This window comes from Rhinoderma darwinii, chromosome 2 (genome assembly GCF_050947455.1).
Source record: "Rhinoderma darwinii isolate aRhiDar2 chromosome 2, aRhiDar2.hap1, whole genome shotgun sequence".
Lineage (NCBI taxonomy): Eukaryota > Metazoa > Chordata > Amphibia > Anura > Rhinodermatidae > Rhinoderma > Rhinoderma darwinii.
The window spans coordinates 406,391,789-406,407,643 of NC_134688.1; the positions used below are offsets into that span (position 1 = coordinate 406,391,789).

The 15,855-nt window shown below is 42.0% G+C and overlaps 1 protein-coding gene across 1 annotated transcript in view; it reads right to left on the reverse strand.

Annotated features, from left to right (window-relative positions):
* Positions 1–15,855, reverse strand: part of SMTNL2 (smoothelin like 2) — a 127,312-nt gene that overhangs the window by 19,541 nt on the left and 91,916 nt on the right. Inside the window, exons 7-8 of the mRNA XM_075854144.1 lie at positions 5,527–5,644; positions 4,318–4,469 (exon numbers count right to left, since the gene is read on the reverse strand). Coding sequence (XP_075710259.1) covers positions 4,318–4,469; positions 5,527–5,644 — 270 coding nt within the window. The remainder of the gene's footprint in view (positions 1–4,317; positions 4,470–5,526; positions 5,645–15,855) is intronic.

Genomic DNA, 15,855 nt, shown 5'->3' on the forward strand with positions numbered 1-15,855 from the left:
TTCTTTTGTTTCAGTTGCATTCTGTTTGTCTCCGTTCACTAGGTTTCCGTTTTTTTGAGCGGAAACAAAAGTGCAGTCTGCAGAACTTTTGTTTCCGTAAAACAAATAGAAACCTAGCGAACGGAGACAATGGAAAGCAACTGAAACTAAAGAATTACCATTGAAATCAATGGTAAATCTAACTTAACCGTTGCTTTCCGTTTAATCTTTCGATTCTCTCTTCCTCTGACGGAAGAGAGGTAAACGTATATTAAACGTATATATAAATCAATGGGATTTATAATTGCATCCATTAGCATCAGTTATGTTAAAAAACAGATGTCTAACAGATGGGTTATTTTGATCATTAGCATCAATGTAAAACGGATACAAACTAATTGTAATTTGTTTGCATCCGTTATTTTGATTCCAATGGGATTTTTATCCGATCCGTTTTTATCCTTCTCTAAAGACGGATCAGAGTAACGTATTTTAGAACCCAAGTGTGAACTTAGCTATAGCGTCAGAAGACAAGTTATTCTTGGTTTTGCTATAGATGAGGAAATTCGGTAGCCCTCTATGGATGAAGCCATTGTGAGGAAAGGATTAAGCGAATGAAAATGTAGGCGCCGGGTGTAGAATGACTTCACTGAGGAATTAAGCAATTTGTGCCTAAACCTGCCATACAGTGATTGAGTGTTATGTGTTTTTTTTAAATCTAAATAAGTCAAATCTTTTGTGCGGATTAATTTGTGAATATATCTTTCCATTTATTTTTCTGGTACGGGACTCCAAATCCCCTGTATAGACAAAGTTAATCTTTTCAGGACCAAGGGTCTTCGATGCCTCAATGACCAGACCCATTTTTTCAAATCTGACGTGTCATTTTATGTGGTAATAACTCTGAATCGCTTGGACAGGCAAAAGCATTCCAGAGATTGTTTTCTCGTGACATATTGTACTTTATGTTAGTGGAAAAATTATGTCAATAAATTGATAACTTATTTGTGAAAAACGCCAAAATTGAAAGAAAATGTGCAAAAATTATAATTTTTCTAATTTTAAATGTAATCTACATTGTAAAACAGATAGTAATACCACACACAATTTTTGCTAATTAACATCCTCCATAGGTCTACTTTATATTTGCATTGTTTTTTGAACATTATTTTATTTTTCTAGGACGTTAGAAGGCTTAGAACTTTAAGAGCAATTTCTTACATTTTCAAGAAAATGTCAAAAGGCTATTTTGTCAAGGACCAGTTCAGTTCTGAAGCGGCTTTGAGGGCCTTATGTACTAGATAGACCCCATAAATCACCCCATTTTAAAAACTGTACCCCTCAAAGTATTCAAAACAGCATTCAGAAAGTTTAATTAACCCTTTAGGCGTTTCACAGGAATTAAAGCAAAGTAGAGGTGAAATGTACAAATTTATTTTTTTGGGGTGAAATTCATTTGTAATACATTTTTTTCTGTAATACATTTTTTCTGTAATGCAGAAGGTTTTACCAGAGAAATGCAACTCAATATTTATTGCCCAGATTCTGCAGTTTTTAGAAATATCCCACATGTGGCTCTAGTATGATAATGGACTGAAGCACCGGCCTCAGAAGCAAAGGAGCACCTAGAGGATTTTGGGGCCTCCTTTTTTTAGAATATATTTTAGGCATCATGTCAGGTTTGAAGAGGTCCTGTGGTGCCAAAACAGTGGAATCTCCTCAAAAGTGGTTTGGGAAACTACACACCTCAAGGAATTTATCTAGGGGTATAGTTAGCATCTTGACCCGACAGCTCTTTTGCTATATTTATTGGAATAGGTCTGTGAAAATGAAAATCTACTTTTTTTCTGAAAAAATATAATGTAATTTTTACAAGGAATAAAGAATAAAAAGCACCCAAAAACGTGTAAAGCTATTTGTCCCGATTACGGCAATACCCCATATGTGGTAATATACTGATGTTTGGACCCACGGCAGAGCTCAGAAGGGAAGGAGCGCCATTTGAATTTTGGAGCGCAGATTTTGCTTGGTAATAGTTCTGTTTGGGGTTTTGCTGGTATTTCAGTTTACAATGTGGGGGTATATGTAATCTGGGCAGAGTACATCAGGGCATAATAAGGGGGGAAATAAATAATTCATAGATTTGTGGTCGGTGTCACACTGATAAATGGTGCCCAATCTTATCCGCTTTTGGACACTGGACAATTTCTGTCGCTATATTCTGAGCGTCAGAACTTTTTTTTATTTTTTCTCCACCGGAGTCATGCGAGGGCTTATTTGTTACTTTACAATCTGTAGTTTTCATTGGTACCATTTTAGGGTACATGTGATTTTTTGATCACTTTTTGTTCGATTTTTTGGCAAGCAAAGTGACAAAAAAAAACATACATTTTGACAATGCTTTTGTCCTTTTTTTTACAGTAATCACTGTGCGCTATAAATGACATTTTACTTTATTCTGCAGGTTGGTACGATTCCGGCGATACCATATGTATATCGTTTTTTTATGTTTTGTGGCGTTTGCGCAATAAAATCACTTTTCTATAGAGCCGTAATTTTTTTTTTTTTCAGTAAAAAAAAAGCTGTGTAAGGGCTTGTTTTTTGCGGGATGGGTTGTAGTTTTTATTGGTATTATTTTGGGGTACATGCAAATTTTTAATCACTTTTTATTCTTTATTTTGGGAGTGGTGATGCTAGTATTTTTTAATTATTTTTTGCGGTGTTCACCGTGTAGGAAAAATAATATTATAGTTTTATAGTTGGGGGCGTTACGAACGCAGTGATACCAAATGTGTACTTTAACGGTTTATTTTTTTTCCTATAATAAGAGACTTATTATAGGAAAAAAAGCATTTTTTGTTTTTGTAGCTTATAACTTGTTTTTACACTTGTATAAAACATTACTAATAGCTGCTATAATACATTACACTACCTAGGTAGTGTAACGTATTATAAACGGTTAGTGTGACGCCGACAGTCACACTGACAGGAAGCCTATGAGGACCAGCTGCTCCTCATAGGCTTCCGTGAATGGCAGACCAGAGGCTGTTGTATGGCCTCCGGTTTTGCCATGCAACCGACGGCAGCACCGGCAATCAGTCCTCGGGAAAGTTTGCTGTAGCAACAAACTTTCCAGTTTGTTGCTACAGCAAACTTTCCCTGCGATCACATGATCGGGACCTGAACCACTCAGGTCCCGGTCATGTCTCCAGGACCAGAGGCAGAGGATAACAGCGCGATCCGGGTGTCAGCACTACTCTGAGACACCCGGATCGCGCTTTTAACACCCACTGTGAATTCACGTCGGCGCTGCACAGAGCCCAGCAAGCGCCGACGTGAATTTACAGTGGGCGGTCAGGAAGCGGTTAATACCGGTGATCATATTCTCTGCAGCCGAACCGATCGGTTCGGCTGTCAGAGAACAGGTTGCTGGGGAGCCGGGGACACGGACACAGCCGGCGTCCGAGCGCTTTTCACAGCGCTATGGCGGCTGGAACAGTGATCTGTATATTCACGCCCTGGCTGCACGGGGTATGTGCGAAAAGGATGTGAATATACAGATTGTCGGCATGAAAGGGTTAAACGATAAAATTCTTGCAACTAACACTAGCGTGGTCTTACTGTATACATTTATACTTTATCATTTATCGCTATGTCTATACAGTTCTTAGAATAGGTCATCAATATTTGAAGGTTGGGGGTCTGACCCTCGGGATCCCCCCTGATCACCACTATAAAGATGCTGCAGCGCTTATGCCTGGTACTGCAGCTTGTCTCATTCACTTGATGGTCCCCTTCATTATGCTAATCGGCAACGGTCCCAGAGGTCAGATCCCCACTGATCAAAAAGGAAAGGCCATCATTGTTAAGGTCCAGGATAACCCCCTTTAAAAGTCACCCTAATCCCATAAACATAGCTCATCTTAAAAAAATAAATAAATCCTGAAGTGCTTCTTTAAAGATGTTAAGCAATGTCCAGTTTTGTTCTGTGCTTTGTAAGTAGGGGTGACAGATCAGATGTGATTTCTCGGAACACGCTTAGATAAAATATTGTCCCATAGCTCCCGCTTATTTTTGCATGGAAAATGTTGAGACAATAACTTTCTCTTTATAGGGCATTAGTCATAGTTATACCATTAAACTTTTACAGTGAATAAAACAGCAAACCAAAAACTACCAAGTACCAGAGGAACATCTGGTTTTATCTATGTGCATACACTAGAGTAAAACCTATTGTGCAAAAACGAGAACGACACCTTTACCCATGCAAGACAAAATAAAACTTTTTATCTAAGTCAGGCTCACGTGACCGACACTAAACACAGAAAAAGTACTCACTCAGCTGTAGAGAAAGCTTGTTCAAAGTTCTGCTTGTGATTTGAAGGCACCAGAGCGTCGTAGTCAAAAGCTTCTGGGAAGAAAGAGTGGACAAGAGCACAGAAAGCCATTCCATCACTCCAGCTGGATGAAAAGTTCTGCAGATCAATTTTCTAAAAGATGGAAACATAAAAAAAAAAAAAAAGATTGCATTTTACAGCCCATAAAAAAAACATAGTACAATTTCAAAGAGATCTGTACCAGTTTAGTAGAAATGGCTAAAGAAAATGTTTCAAAAATGAGTGTTTAGAAACCTGCGATGCATTCGATATCGTGTGGTAATAATTATATGTTTGTTTGTGAACACAAATTTTTGGACAAAAATAAATAAAATATGCATAAATAAAAAATTGTGCAGTGATAATCAGCAGTTATGGGTGGACAGAGTGATCTTGTCCCCTGGCCACCAATTGTCATGGACCCCTACTACCCACTATAGCCATGACACATTTAGTTTGGGTTAATAATTTGATTTTGAAGACAAATTATCACTTACAACTGCTTGTTTGTTTTTTTACTTCTTTCAGGCCGTGCAATTAAACATTAAGGAGTGTTGTAACTAAGGGACAGTGGGCCCCTCTTTACCCATGGACCCTCGGGCATGGCCCTAATGGCGAGTCCTCCCCGGTTAGCAATGTTGCTTTTGCAGAATAGAAGTCTTGGGTTCGAATGTGTTCATGAAACCTTAATGCAGACACTGCTCTGTTCACCCTGTGATTTCATGTTTTTCGCTAAAATATTTTGGTTCCTTTCCAAACATCAAAAACACATTTAGGCCTAGTTCACACAGAGTTTTTGTGGCGTTCTGTTTGATGTGGAAACCGCGCCAAACAAAAGCCGAAATCGCATCCCATTGATTTCAATGGTAAAAAAAGGGAAAAAAAATGCGTTTCTATCTCTGACTTCCCTTTGTCATCTATGTGAGGCAGAGAAAACGTTTTTTTTTGCTGCGTTTTTTGCCCGCAGCGCTCAATGCACGCGGCCAAAAAACGCGGCAAAAAAACACGGCAAAGAGAGTACAGGCAGGTCAAAATCAGCAACAAAACTCCTGAAGAAATTTTGAGGCAGATTTTTCTGCCTGCAAAAAAACCTAAGGTAGTTGCTTTCCTACAAAATTGTAAGTGAATTAGTGTAGGAGATAAATGTCCTGCAGTGGAGTCGACATCTTACCTTGTAACCAATCGTTTTAGAGCGGCACCATTCCAGGAGGATCTGTTTAATGCTGCTAGCGCTGGCGACTCCAAAACTCTGTGACCTTTTCAGCTTCACCTTGGATTCCCCCTTGCCTCTATAAATAGCAACAAAAGTAGATTAATAACCGGAGGCGCTGCTTACACTGCACAAGAGTACTATGCTTTGCTGTGTTTATAGATTTCGTTTTTTTATAGAGAAAAAAAAATCAAACAAACAACATCCTAGGTATAGTGAATGAACGAGAGAAACATAAAGAGCACTTTTGCCTTAATATAAAAGCACCACCTGTAAATCGAATGTCTAGAGTAAAAAATTTCAATATTCTAGCTTGTTGCCTAGGTTTAAAATCCTGCTGAATAGAAAACAGCCTGATAAGAAAGTAATAAAATCAATCTAGGTCATATCTATCTATCTATCTATCTATCTATCTATCTATCTATCTATGATTGCAATCAAGGTTTGCGATCAGGAAAAGTTGGATTATAAAAGCATTAAATTGTACAGACCAAATAATTCTTGCAGCTGAAAGGGTGTTACAATTGTATTCGGTATAGACAATACCATCCGTTAAAGGAAAACGGTCAGCAATTTTGAAACCTCAAAAACTGCTGAAAAGGCGATATAGAAGATGGGGAGGGCATTTTAAACTTACTTTTTTTCTCGATCATGCAAGCTGCATGACCGAGAAACCGTTGTAGGATCCCCCGGGACGGCAGTCGCAAGTGCCACTCTCTGCTCTGAGTGACGGCTCCAGTGGCCATTCAGGAGACCTTCCTAGAGCCGATACTCAGAGCAGGGGGGCAGGGCTTGCAGTGTGCAGCGCCGGAGCATAAAGTCCTACTTCAGTGGCACTTGGGATCAGCGTTCCTTGGGAATTAAACATCAATTTTCTTGGTCATGCAACTTGCATTACTGAGGAAAAAAAAGGTACGTTTAAAATGCCCTCCCCTATATCGCCCAGTCAGCACTGCTGAAAGGTTCGCTTTAAGAAAATTGACAGTACAAATCCCTCTCCTGCCCTAAAGAATGTTTCAATTAATTGACAAACAAAATCTTGGTGAAGAACTGAAACAAAATACATTATAAAGTTCTAAATCGATTTTTAGTAAATATATATATTCTAGCGCATATTTCCTTAAAACTCTGCTGCGCTGTTCCTCTCTTATGCCTCCAGGAAATGTATGAATAAATTGGGTGTTAGCGTTCCCCTTGTTGGCATGCTCCTACACAATATGAAATTGTCCAATCAGAGCGGACAGTCTAAGATTGTGCAGTGGCACATTCTATAGAAAAGGGGAATGCCCAATTGTCAATTTATTCACAGCACATTTTACCATTCTGAGAAAAGATTCTCAAGAATTGTTTCATGGGGAATCAAAGTATTTACTAAAGTGACATGTGAGGAGAGCGGACAGGTCCTTTTAAAACTAGATTTACAAAAATTAAAAATAAAGGAAAAACAATGAAAGTTCACACATCCATCTTGTACAAATGTTAATTTGTAACACAAATGTCTGACATAAAATTCCTATCATACAAATAGAAAAAGACAAAACCGTATAATAATGGTTTGAGGCCACATGAGGTCTGAAAGAAACCAGACTGATCAGCCAACGTTTGGACACGTTTGTAATTTTACTCAGCAAGAAACCAAAACGAAAAAAACCAAACAACTTGTGTGGTGAACCTCAACCGCAGATGATCAATCTAGTCAACCACAACAATGACGGATCTAATTTGTCAACCCAGATCTATGGTCAAGCTGGAAATAGATCCTGTAGTCTGGCATTAAATTCATATTACACAATCGTGTAACATTAGACAGGTAAATTCAGGTTTTCACAACTCCGATACATGTACATCATTCTATATGAGATATCTGCTTCTGATTTACATATAACAAATAGATATACAGGACCAATATCCCGTAACAATCTATCAGGTAACCCCATGTTTATGGAAAATATTTAAAAGCAAAAAAGCAGTGTTATTTACCCTGTTTGGAAGAACAGGTAGCTGAAAACAATTGCTGTATGAGTCCTGCTTTTATCGAGATGTGTATTATTGCTATTACTACTACTACATTTGAGAGCCTGGCTCCATGGGTGTAACTACAGCCATAGCAGCTGTGGGGTATTATGGCTGAGGGGGTACATTCAGGTACAGGAACGTCATTTCTTAGTGTGGGTGAAAGAGGTGGCTTTCTGCCATTCCTGTTTTTTTGCTATGCAGCCCTAAGCCATTTGAATGCTAGTTACATGCCTGCATGGCTCCCAATATTTTACACTTTGGCTATCCCTTAGAAAACGCTAACATGGGTGGGATTACCTGTGGAAACTGTAATTGGTGGCTCACGTGACAAAACGTCAGGAGGGGAGTAGAGTCTTTTTTTTTTTTAAATCCGCAACACCCGTTTGGATGATATTTCTTAAAATCTTATACCACTTTGCTGCTACAAGATTCCACGATGGAACACCCCCCCCCCCCGCATATCCGGAGCAATTCCACTTTGTGTATGTGAATGTAGCTTTAAACTACTAACATTCGTATTTACAATTATTAAGACATGGTCGAGGGCCCTTTTTACATCGGCCGAAAATTCAGCAAATGTTAATTCATCGGCTGATCGAATCTTTTAAACGGTCGCTTGTCAGCAGCACATCTCCGTTTCTAAACAGGGAACGTGTTGCTAACAAAATGAAAACGTATGGGGACGAACAATCGTTTTAACGATCGTTCGCCCCCCCACACATTACAATTATTTCTCACTTAATAGGTAGCAAACAAGCGCCAATTGACAAGCTGTATTGTCAATTACCTGCCTGTGTAAAAGAGCCTTTGGGTCTAGAATGGATAGAATGGGTCTAGAATAGAATGAACACAATTGGAAAAGGTTTATTTTCCTCATACATGACTTGACGTGATTGTCAGATTAGCCTGTATAAGAAAAGCTTACGTCAGCTTGGAACAAATCATAAAATCGTCCATTGATAGTTCACAGATATAGCTCAAAAGGACTCCAGTAATCTGGGACCTATGAATGAATGTATTGTTAGTATGATTAAATATGCCCCAAAAAATTATTCATAGCACATATATAACTTTTGTAAGTGTAAACATCCATCATAAGCTCTGCTAACCCTGCCGTTCTGCGCCGCTGTTGTAGGTTCCTTCAGTAGTTCAGACACTGCAAAAATAGCATGCATCACTATTGTTCCCGTCAAAACGACAGAAACCTCACCTCCCAATGAAGCCAGTCAGGTGCGGTCTGAATCCTTCCATTCACAATGGAAGCGATGACTCCGTGAACATAGCCAACTCCTGAAATTATTACCATCGTAAAGCTATCACTAATAGATTGTAACATGTAAATGTACATTTAGGGTTAACAAAGTTAAATTTAAATGCTATAGTGAGTACACATTACAACGAAAACAAACATTTTATGGCTTGTGTTAAACAAAAGGGATGATCCCATAGTACATAGGATAACAACCAACCACATAACGTGAACTTTCCATGGGATTGAACACGCCCAAGTTTACATTTACATTGCTGTAAATGTCTCCAAACTAACTATAGCAGCTTAACATTTAACACAAACATATGTGAGAACATGTATAGTTTATAATCACCATGAATAAAAAAATAAAAAAAAAATGGGGAAGGAAGGCCACCCAGGGGGTTGAAAGTACAGATGGTTCACGGAACTTGTGGAAGATCAGGCACTATATAAAACAAAAACTCCAGAACCCAACAGTGGTGAACACGTCCATATTACAAGTAATGCCTAACACTACCCTGCCTGCAGGGAGCAGCGTACAAGACAGTAAACCTGGAGAAATATTTCATGCAACCTAGGACAAGCTGCATATAAATATAGATTTCTTGACAATGTCAATTTAAATGGTGGATCTTTAAAAAGGTTATGTAAACCTTTAACCACTTTTTATTTTATTATTATGTGTTATGGTGTTTTAAGCAACTTAATTGTTTTTTTTATAAAAAAAATAGTTTTACTTTTTCAGATACAGCTTCTATGTATCCTGGATACATAGAAGTTATATCTCTCACTTAAACCCGAATAAGTTAGGTCCACGGGACTGATGGCTTCAGTGACAGCGGGTCCTGCGTGTCTCGGACACGCAGGATCAAGCTGCTATCGATCACACCTAAGTTCATAACTTACAGCTCTTGCACACGACCGAGATCTGGCCGTGAAAAACGGTCCGTGTGTCGGTCGGATTTCCCGGCCCGACCATGGTACAGGTGAACGGAACTCTAGGCATCATAGACACTTATGATGCTAGGAGTCTCTGCCTCCCCACACAACTGCCGTTTCGTACTGTAACATTTTATTCAGTACGGAACAGCAGTTACTCCTAACATCACAAATGTCTATGATGCTAGGAGTCCCGTTCATCTGTACCGTGGTCGGGCCGGGAAATCCATCCGACACACGGACCATTTTTATGGCCCGATCTTGGTCGTATGCAAGAGGTGTAAGGGTATGTTCACACGCAAACGCAAAATAAGTTTGAAATTACGGAGCGGTTTTCAGGCGAAAACAGCTCCTGAATTTCAGACGTTTTTGCAAGTACTCACGTTTTTTGCGGCGTCTTTTACAGATAACTGCAAACCCCTGCTTTCCTCCTTTTTTCTCCAGCAGGATTCTCATCGAGCGGTGACTGTTGGCGTTGAAGGGGTTGCTTTAGAGGCAGAGCTCAAACGGAGGGTCGGGGAAGCAGGTTTATTTTGGTGGGGGAAGGCTACTACTGCAGTCTAGTTTTGAAGAAGGGGCTGGGTCCATTTGATAGATGTTAGGGTGGGTTCGGGGCTTTGATACAATTTATTGGAAATTTTTACTGTTAATTGCTGTGTTTTTGTGACACTGTTCTTTCTGCACTTCTGTTCTTCCGCGTTCCCCATTAGGGTTCCGGGAGCTGCGCTGTGGCGGGAGACTTCCTCTGGGAAGGCGTAGCTCTCGTAGAGTACTGGAGGTTTTAGCACTCCAATCTTAGAGCGTTTGTGTCTTTCGTTTTTCTCTTCATCTTTCCTTTCCTCCCTTCTCCCCCCCCCCCCTTCTGTCCATACATCCGTCTGTCATCATGTCTGACATAACTGTTATCTCTCTGAACGCACAGGGGCTGAATATTCCCGAGAAGAGGTCCTCCATTCTCCGTCTCCTATGGAAAAAGAAAGCACATGTGGCGTTCCTGCAGGAGACTCACTTTCGGGCTGACTGTATACAGAGGCTCACAGACTCCAACTACCCGGACGTGTACCACAGCACGTCTCATGACTCCAAGACCAAAGGGGTTTCTATCTTGATTTCCCGCACTCTACATTGGGAGCATGTGGAGACTTGCAAGGATGGAGCAGGCCGGTACCTCTTCGTGAAGGGTAAGCTAGATGACACACTGTACACCCTGGCTACCTACTACCTCCCCAATACTGGTCAAGTGGCCTTCTTGGAGAGGGTCCTTGGGGCGTTGGACGGCTTTCTGGAAGGCACACTCATACTGGGGGGGATTTGAATATCACACTTGACCCCTTGTTAGACTCCTCAAGAGTGCACGAACACCAGTTAGTGAACACGTGACGGGTCCTACATCCAACGTCCAGGGATTACACGTTTTACTCTGCACCCCATAACTCCTACTCCAGACTCGACTACTTTTTCCTGCGCCACACGCACCTCCCTAGCCTTGCTTCGGCATCCATTGGCAGCATCACACTTTCTGACCATGCCCTCATTACTCTTACTCTATCCCGCCCTACCGCTCACTCACGCTCTTGGCAGTGGCGACTAAATGAGTCGCTTCTTCAGGATCAGACGGTGGCCGCGGAGATTCGCAGGGACTTAGTGGAGTACTTCGCACTAAACGCCACATCAGGGGTAGATCCCTTTTGCATCTGGGAAGCCCACAAATGCGTGGTGCGCGGGGCTTTCATCCGGGTGGGTACTAAACTTAAAAAAGAAAGAACGGCACTCTTGAGGGACCTATTGACCCGAATACACAGATTGGAGCAGTCACATAAGGCAACTCAGGATAGGGAGGTGGGGACAGAATTGGGACAATTGAGAGAACAGGTGCGTTCAATATGTCTGGCCAAGGCGAAGGCCTCCATAGTTAAATGTAGACGTCACTTTTATGAATTTAGTAACAAACCCGGAAGGACATTGGCTAGAGCACTTAGGAAGACCCGCGCCCGTACATACGTCCCTTATGTTCTAGGTCCACAAAATCGCCGACTCCAGCTTCCACAAAACATTTCAGAAGCCTTCCGTGCCTACTATCACGCTCTTTATAATCTTCCCAGTGCACCTCCTTCCGTGGAAGGTGGCGGTCACCTGGAAAAGATTGATCAATATCTACGGTCATCGGGGCTGAAATGTATCCCTCCTGAGGCAATCGCGCCTCTGGAGGCACCCATTTCCCCGGAAGAACTGGCATGGGCACTGAAGGACTCACCCACGGGGAAGGCACCGGGCCCGGATGGTTTGCCCCTTCAATATTATAGGGCCTATGCGGACTTACTTTCGCCCCACTTTCTCCAGGCATTCAATTCTATTACTGAGGGGGGGGGGGGGTCATTCCCCGAGACACCTTGAGGGCCCACATTACGGTCATACCGAAGGAAGGGAAGGACTCCTCTCTTTGCCAGAATTATCGTCCCATTTCACTACTTAATGTGGACTTGAAACTTTTTGCCAAGATTCTGGCACAGAGGCTGACTCCGCTCCTGCATAACGTGATTCATAGAGACCAGGTGGGCTTTATGCCATCGCGTGAGGCACGGGATAATACCACTCGAGCGATCAATTTAATGTACCAAGCGGCCATTTCTACCCCTCCCACTTGCTTTCTGTCAACGGATGCGGAAAAGGCATTCGACAGAGTCAACTGGGACTTTATGCAGGCTACTCTGCGGCACGTGGGCTTAGGAACACACATGATAGAGTGGATTTCAGGTCTTTACTCTTCCCCGTCGGCACAGGTTAAGGTCAACGGATATCACTCCTCCTCATTTACAATTACCAATGGCACAAGACAGGGCTGCCCTCTGTCCCCATTAATTTTCATTTTATGTTTGGAGCCCTTTTTGTGCCATATTCGATCCAACCCAGACATATCGGGCATAACCCTGGGCGAACGGGTTCATAAGGTCGCGACCTATGCGGACGACTTGCTCTTCTTCCTCACGTCTCCCCGGATTTCCCTGCCCAACCTCATGGCAGAATTAAATAGATATTCGCAACTGTCTAACTTCAAGGTTAACTACCAGAAGTCCGAAGCCCTCAACATTTTGCTGCCGAACAATTTGGTCGACGACTTGGCAGAGTCCTTCCCGTTCAAATGGGCAAGAGACTCCCTTAAATATCTAGGGGTGCAGCTTCCTGGGGACCTGTCTCACCTCTATGCGGTGAACTTCCCTCCGTTGCTTCAACGGGTGAAACGAGACCTGGACTCATGGACTTCTGGTACTTTCACCTGGTTTGGGAGGTGCGCAATTTTCAAAATGAATATTTTGCAGAGGATCCTGTACCTCTTCCAGGCTCTCCCGATACACGTCCCACGCCCGTTCTTTCAATCTCTGTTGTCTCTCCTACACAAATTTATCTGGGCGGGGAAACCTGCGCGTATCGCCCGTTCCTTGCTTTTTCGTACAAAGTGGGAAGGGGGTGTGGGTCTTCCAGATTTTATATCCTACCACCACGCCTCCCTCCTTGACAGATCCGGTCCCCTTTTCTACATGGCAGGTCACCCAGCTACGACATTTCCTGGTGAGCTTACCTAACCCAGCGGCATATGCGCAGAATAGCTCTCCGTTTGAACTTTTATGCACAGGCACGGGCACAATGCGACATTCCCTGTCCACATTATACAGGCTTTTGGTCTCACCATCTAATCAGCACCCCCCTTCCTACCTGCTTAGCTGGGAACATGATCTGGGGCTCACATTCACTCCTGAACAGCGGGATCGTCTGTTTACTATGGCACACAAGTCTTCCATGGCCAGCAGATGTCAGGAGGCAGGGTATAAAATACTGTCTCGTTGGTATAGGGTGCCTTCCAGATTGCACGCTATGTTTCCAGCGGTCTCGCCTCTGTGCTGGAGATGTGGGGACCAGGTGGGTACAATCTTACACATTTTTTGGGACTGTCCACTCTTGGCTGATTTTTGGTCTGAGGTGTGGCGCCTTTTTCTGCTGCATCTGTGTGAGAGGCCTTTGCCCATGTACAAACGCTCAGTCGTCCGCCACTTGGTGAACGCGGCGAGAGCATGTGTACCAGCGTTGTGGAGACAGACATGTCCCCCGTCGGTTGGCATGTGGTGTCACAAGATCCAGGAGATCATGAGAATGGAGGACCTCACAGCATCAATGAAAGGGTCTCATTCTACCTTCCTCAAAACCTGGTGGAATGGATCAGGTTTCAATCCTCCGAGGAATACAAGGTCATCATGGCTCAGGGTCCCCCTCCCTAGGCTCAAGTATGTCGGACACTTGTCTATCCTTCCTTTCCTTTTGTCTCTGCGCTTTTCTGGTTTCCTTCACTATATTTCTGTTTTGCAATGGTTTTATGCATCGCTGCGGGTTCAGGGTGCATAGCTGCATGCCTTCCAAAATCACTCAGAGATATTGCACTTCTTATTGTTCTTATTGAATTCATGCACTGTATGTAACGGGCCTGTGGCCACGGTCAATAGCACATTTGAGTGTATTCTGATGATTTTTGTCCGATTGTTTGTTGATCTTATTACAAAATCAAAATAAAAGAATAAAAAAATTAAAAAAAAGGTGATCGCATATCGCTAAGATGTGCCATCACTTTCTGATTAAAGGGGTGCAACCTCTGGGACCCCAACACACCCAGAGAATAAATGGGCCACAGTGCTGGTTTTGCATTGCAGCCCCTTCAGTGTTTTTCCCTGTACAGCGGGTGGCCAAGAGCACCGCTGTGCAGGGAAAATGTTAAAGGGGACGCAACGCTGCAGTCCCTTTGTTTTTAGCATTGGTGGCTGCCCCCAGAGCTCAGACCACAACCGATCAGAAAGTTGTGGTATATCTTAGTGATATGCCATCACTTTATGACATAGAAAAACCTGTTTAAAGAGTAACTAAACTTTCAGAAAACGTCTGACATGTCATAGTGACATGTCAGAAGTTTTGATCGGTGGAGCACTGATCAAAACTTCTGACATGTCACTATGACATGGGCCCGTACAACAACTGCTCGGCTTTCTGAGTAAAACAACTTTATTCACTCACTAACCTGGTTCTCCAAGGGAGCTCCAGGTTTACACTGATGGATTATACCCACTAGTGCTGTTTCCCTCTTACACTGGATGATGTACAGGAGGTGTCTATGTAAGTGTTGCATGACTGAACAATTGTAAACTAGACTTGAAGTTTTAAATTCGTCCCAAAGAATAATTTTTTAAGAACATAACTCAAGTATTAAATATAAAATCAAATACAGTCAGCTGAAATATTCTAAGCATGTACTCACAAGAGTAATAACCAGTGCATATTTACCCAAGAGATAATCATCCATGACTACTCCTGTACCTGTCTCTGAAAAATGTGGCCATCACAAACAATACCGAGCTTGAATTCCATTGCCAAGAGGTACATTTTATCACGTATTGTGCATTTCCCTATACGTAAGATTAACTTATCAGTGTGAACATTGTAATTTTAAGAAACCCACCTCAAAGGCTATGTACACCTTCGAGGTTTTTTTTTATTTTTATTTTTTTATTAATAGATCAGTGTGATTAGTGTAACTCTCTAATTAGTTTTGATTAAAAATGTATTTTACTTTTGGAGATATAGCTGCTCTGTATTCTCTATAAAGAACAGCTGTATCTTTCGTTTTTCACTGAATCTGTCAGTCCCGCGAACCTGACGGGTTCAGTGAGAGCGTGTCCTGCGTGTCTCTGACACGCAGGATCCACCTGCAAACTACAACATCTAGGTTCATAACTTAGATGTGATAGCTTACAGGTGGAGCTGTCAAACATGCAGGACCGCCGTCCGTGAAACCGTCAGTCCCGCGGACCTGACAGATTCAGTGAAAAACAAACCATGCAGCTGTTCGGTATAGAGAATACAGAGCAGCTGTATCTCCAAAAGTAATTTTTTTTAAAATAAAATCTAATTACAAAGTTACACTAATCACACGGACAGTTCTATTTATTAAAAAAAGAAAAGAAAAAGCAGTGCACATAGTCTTTAAAGCGTTATAAGGTAGTTGTTAAATGTGCTAGTTATATGCATATAGAAATACCGGTAGT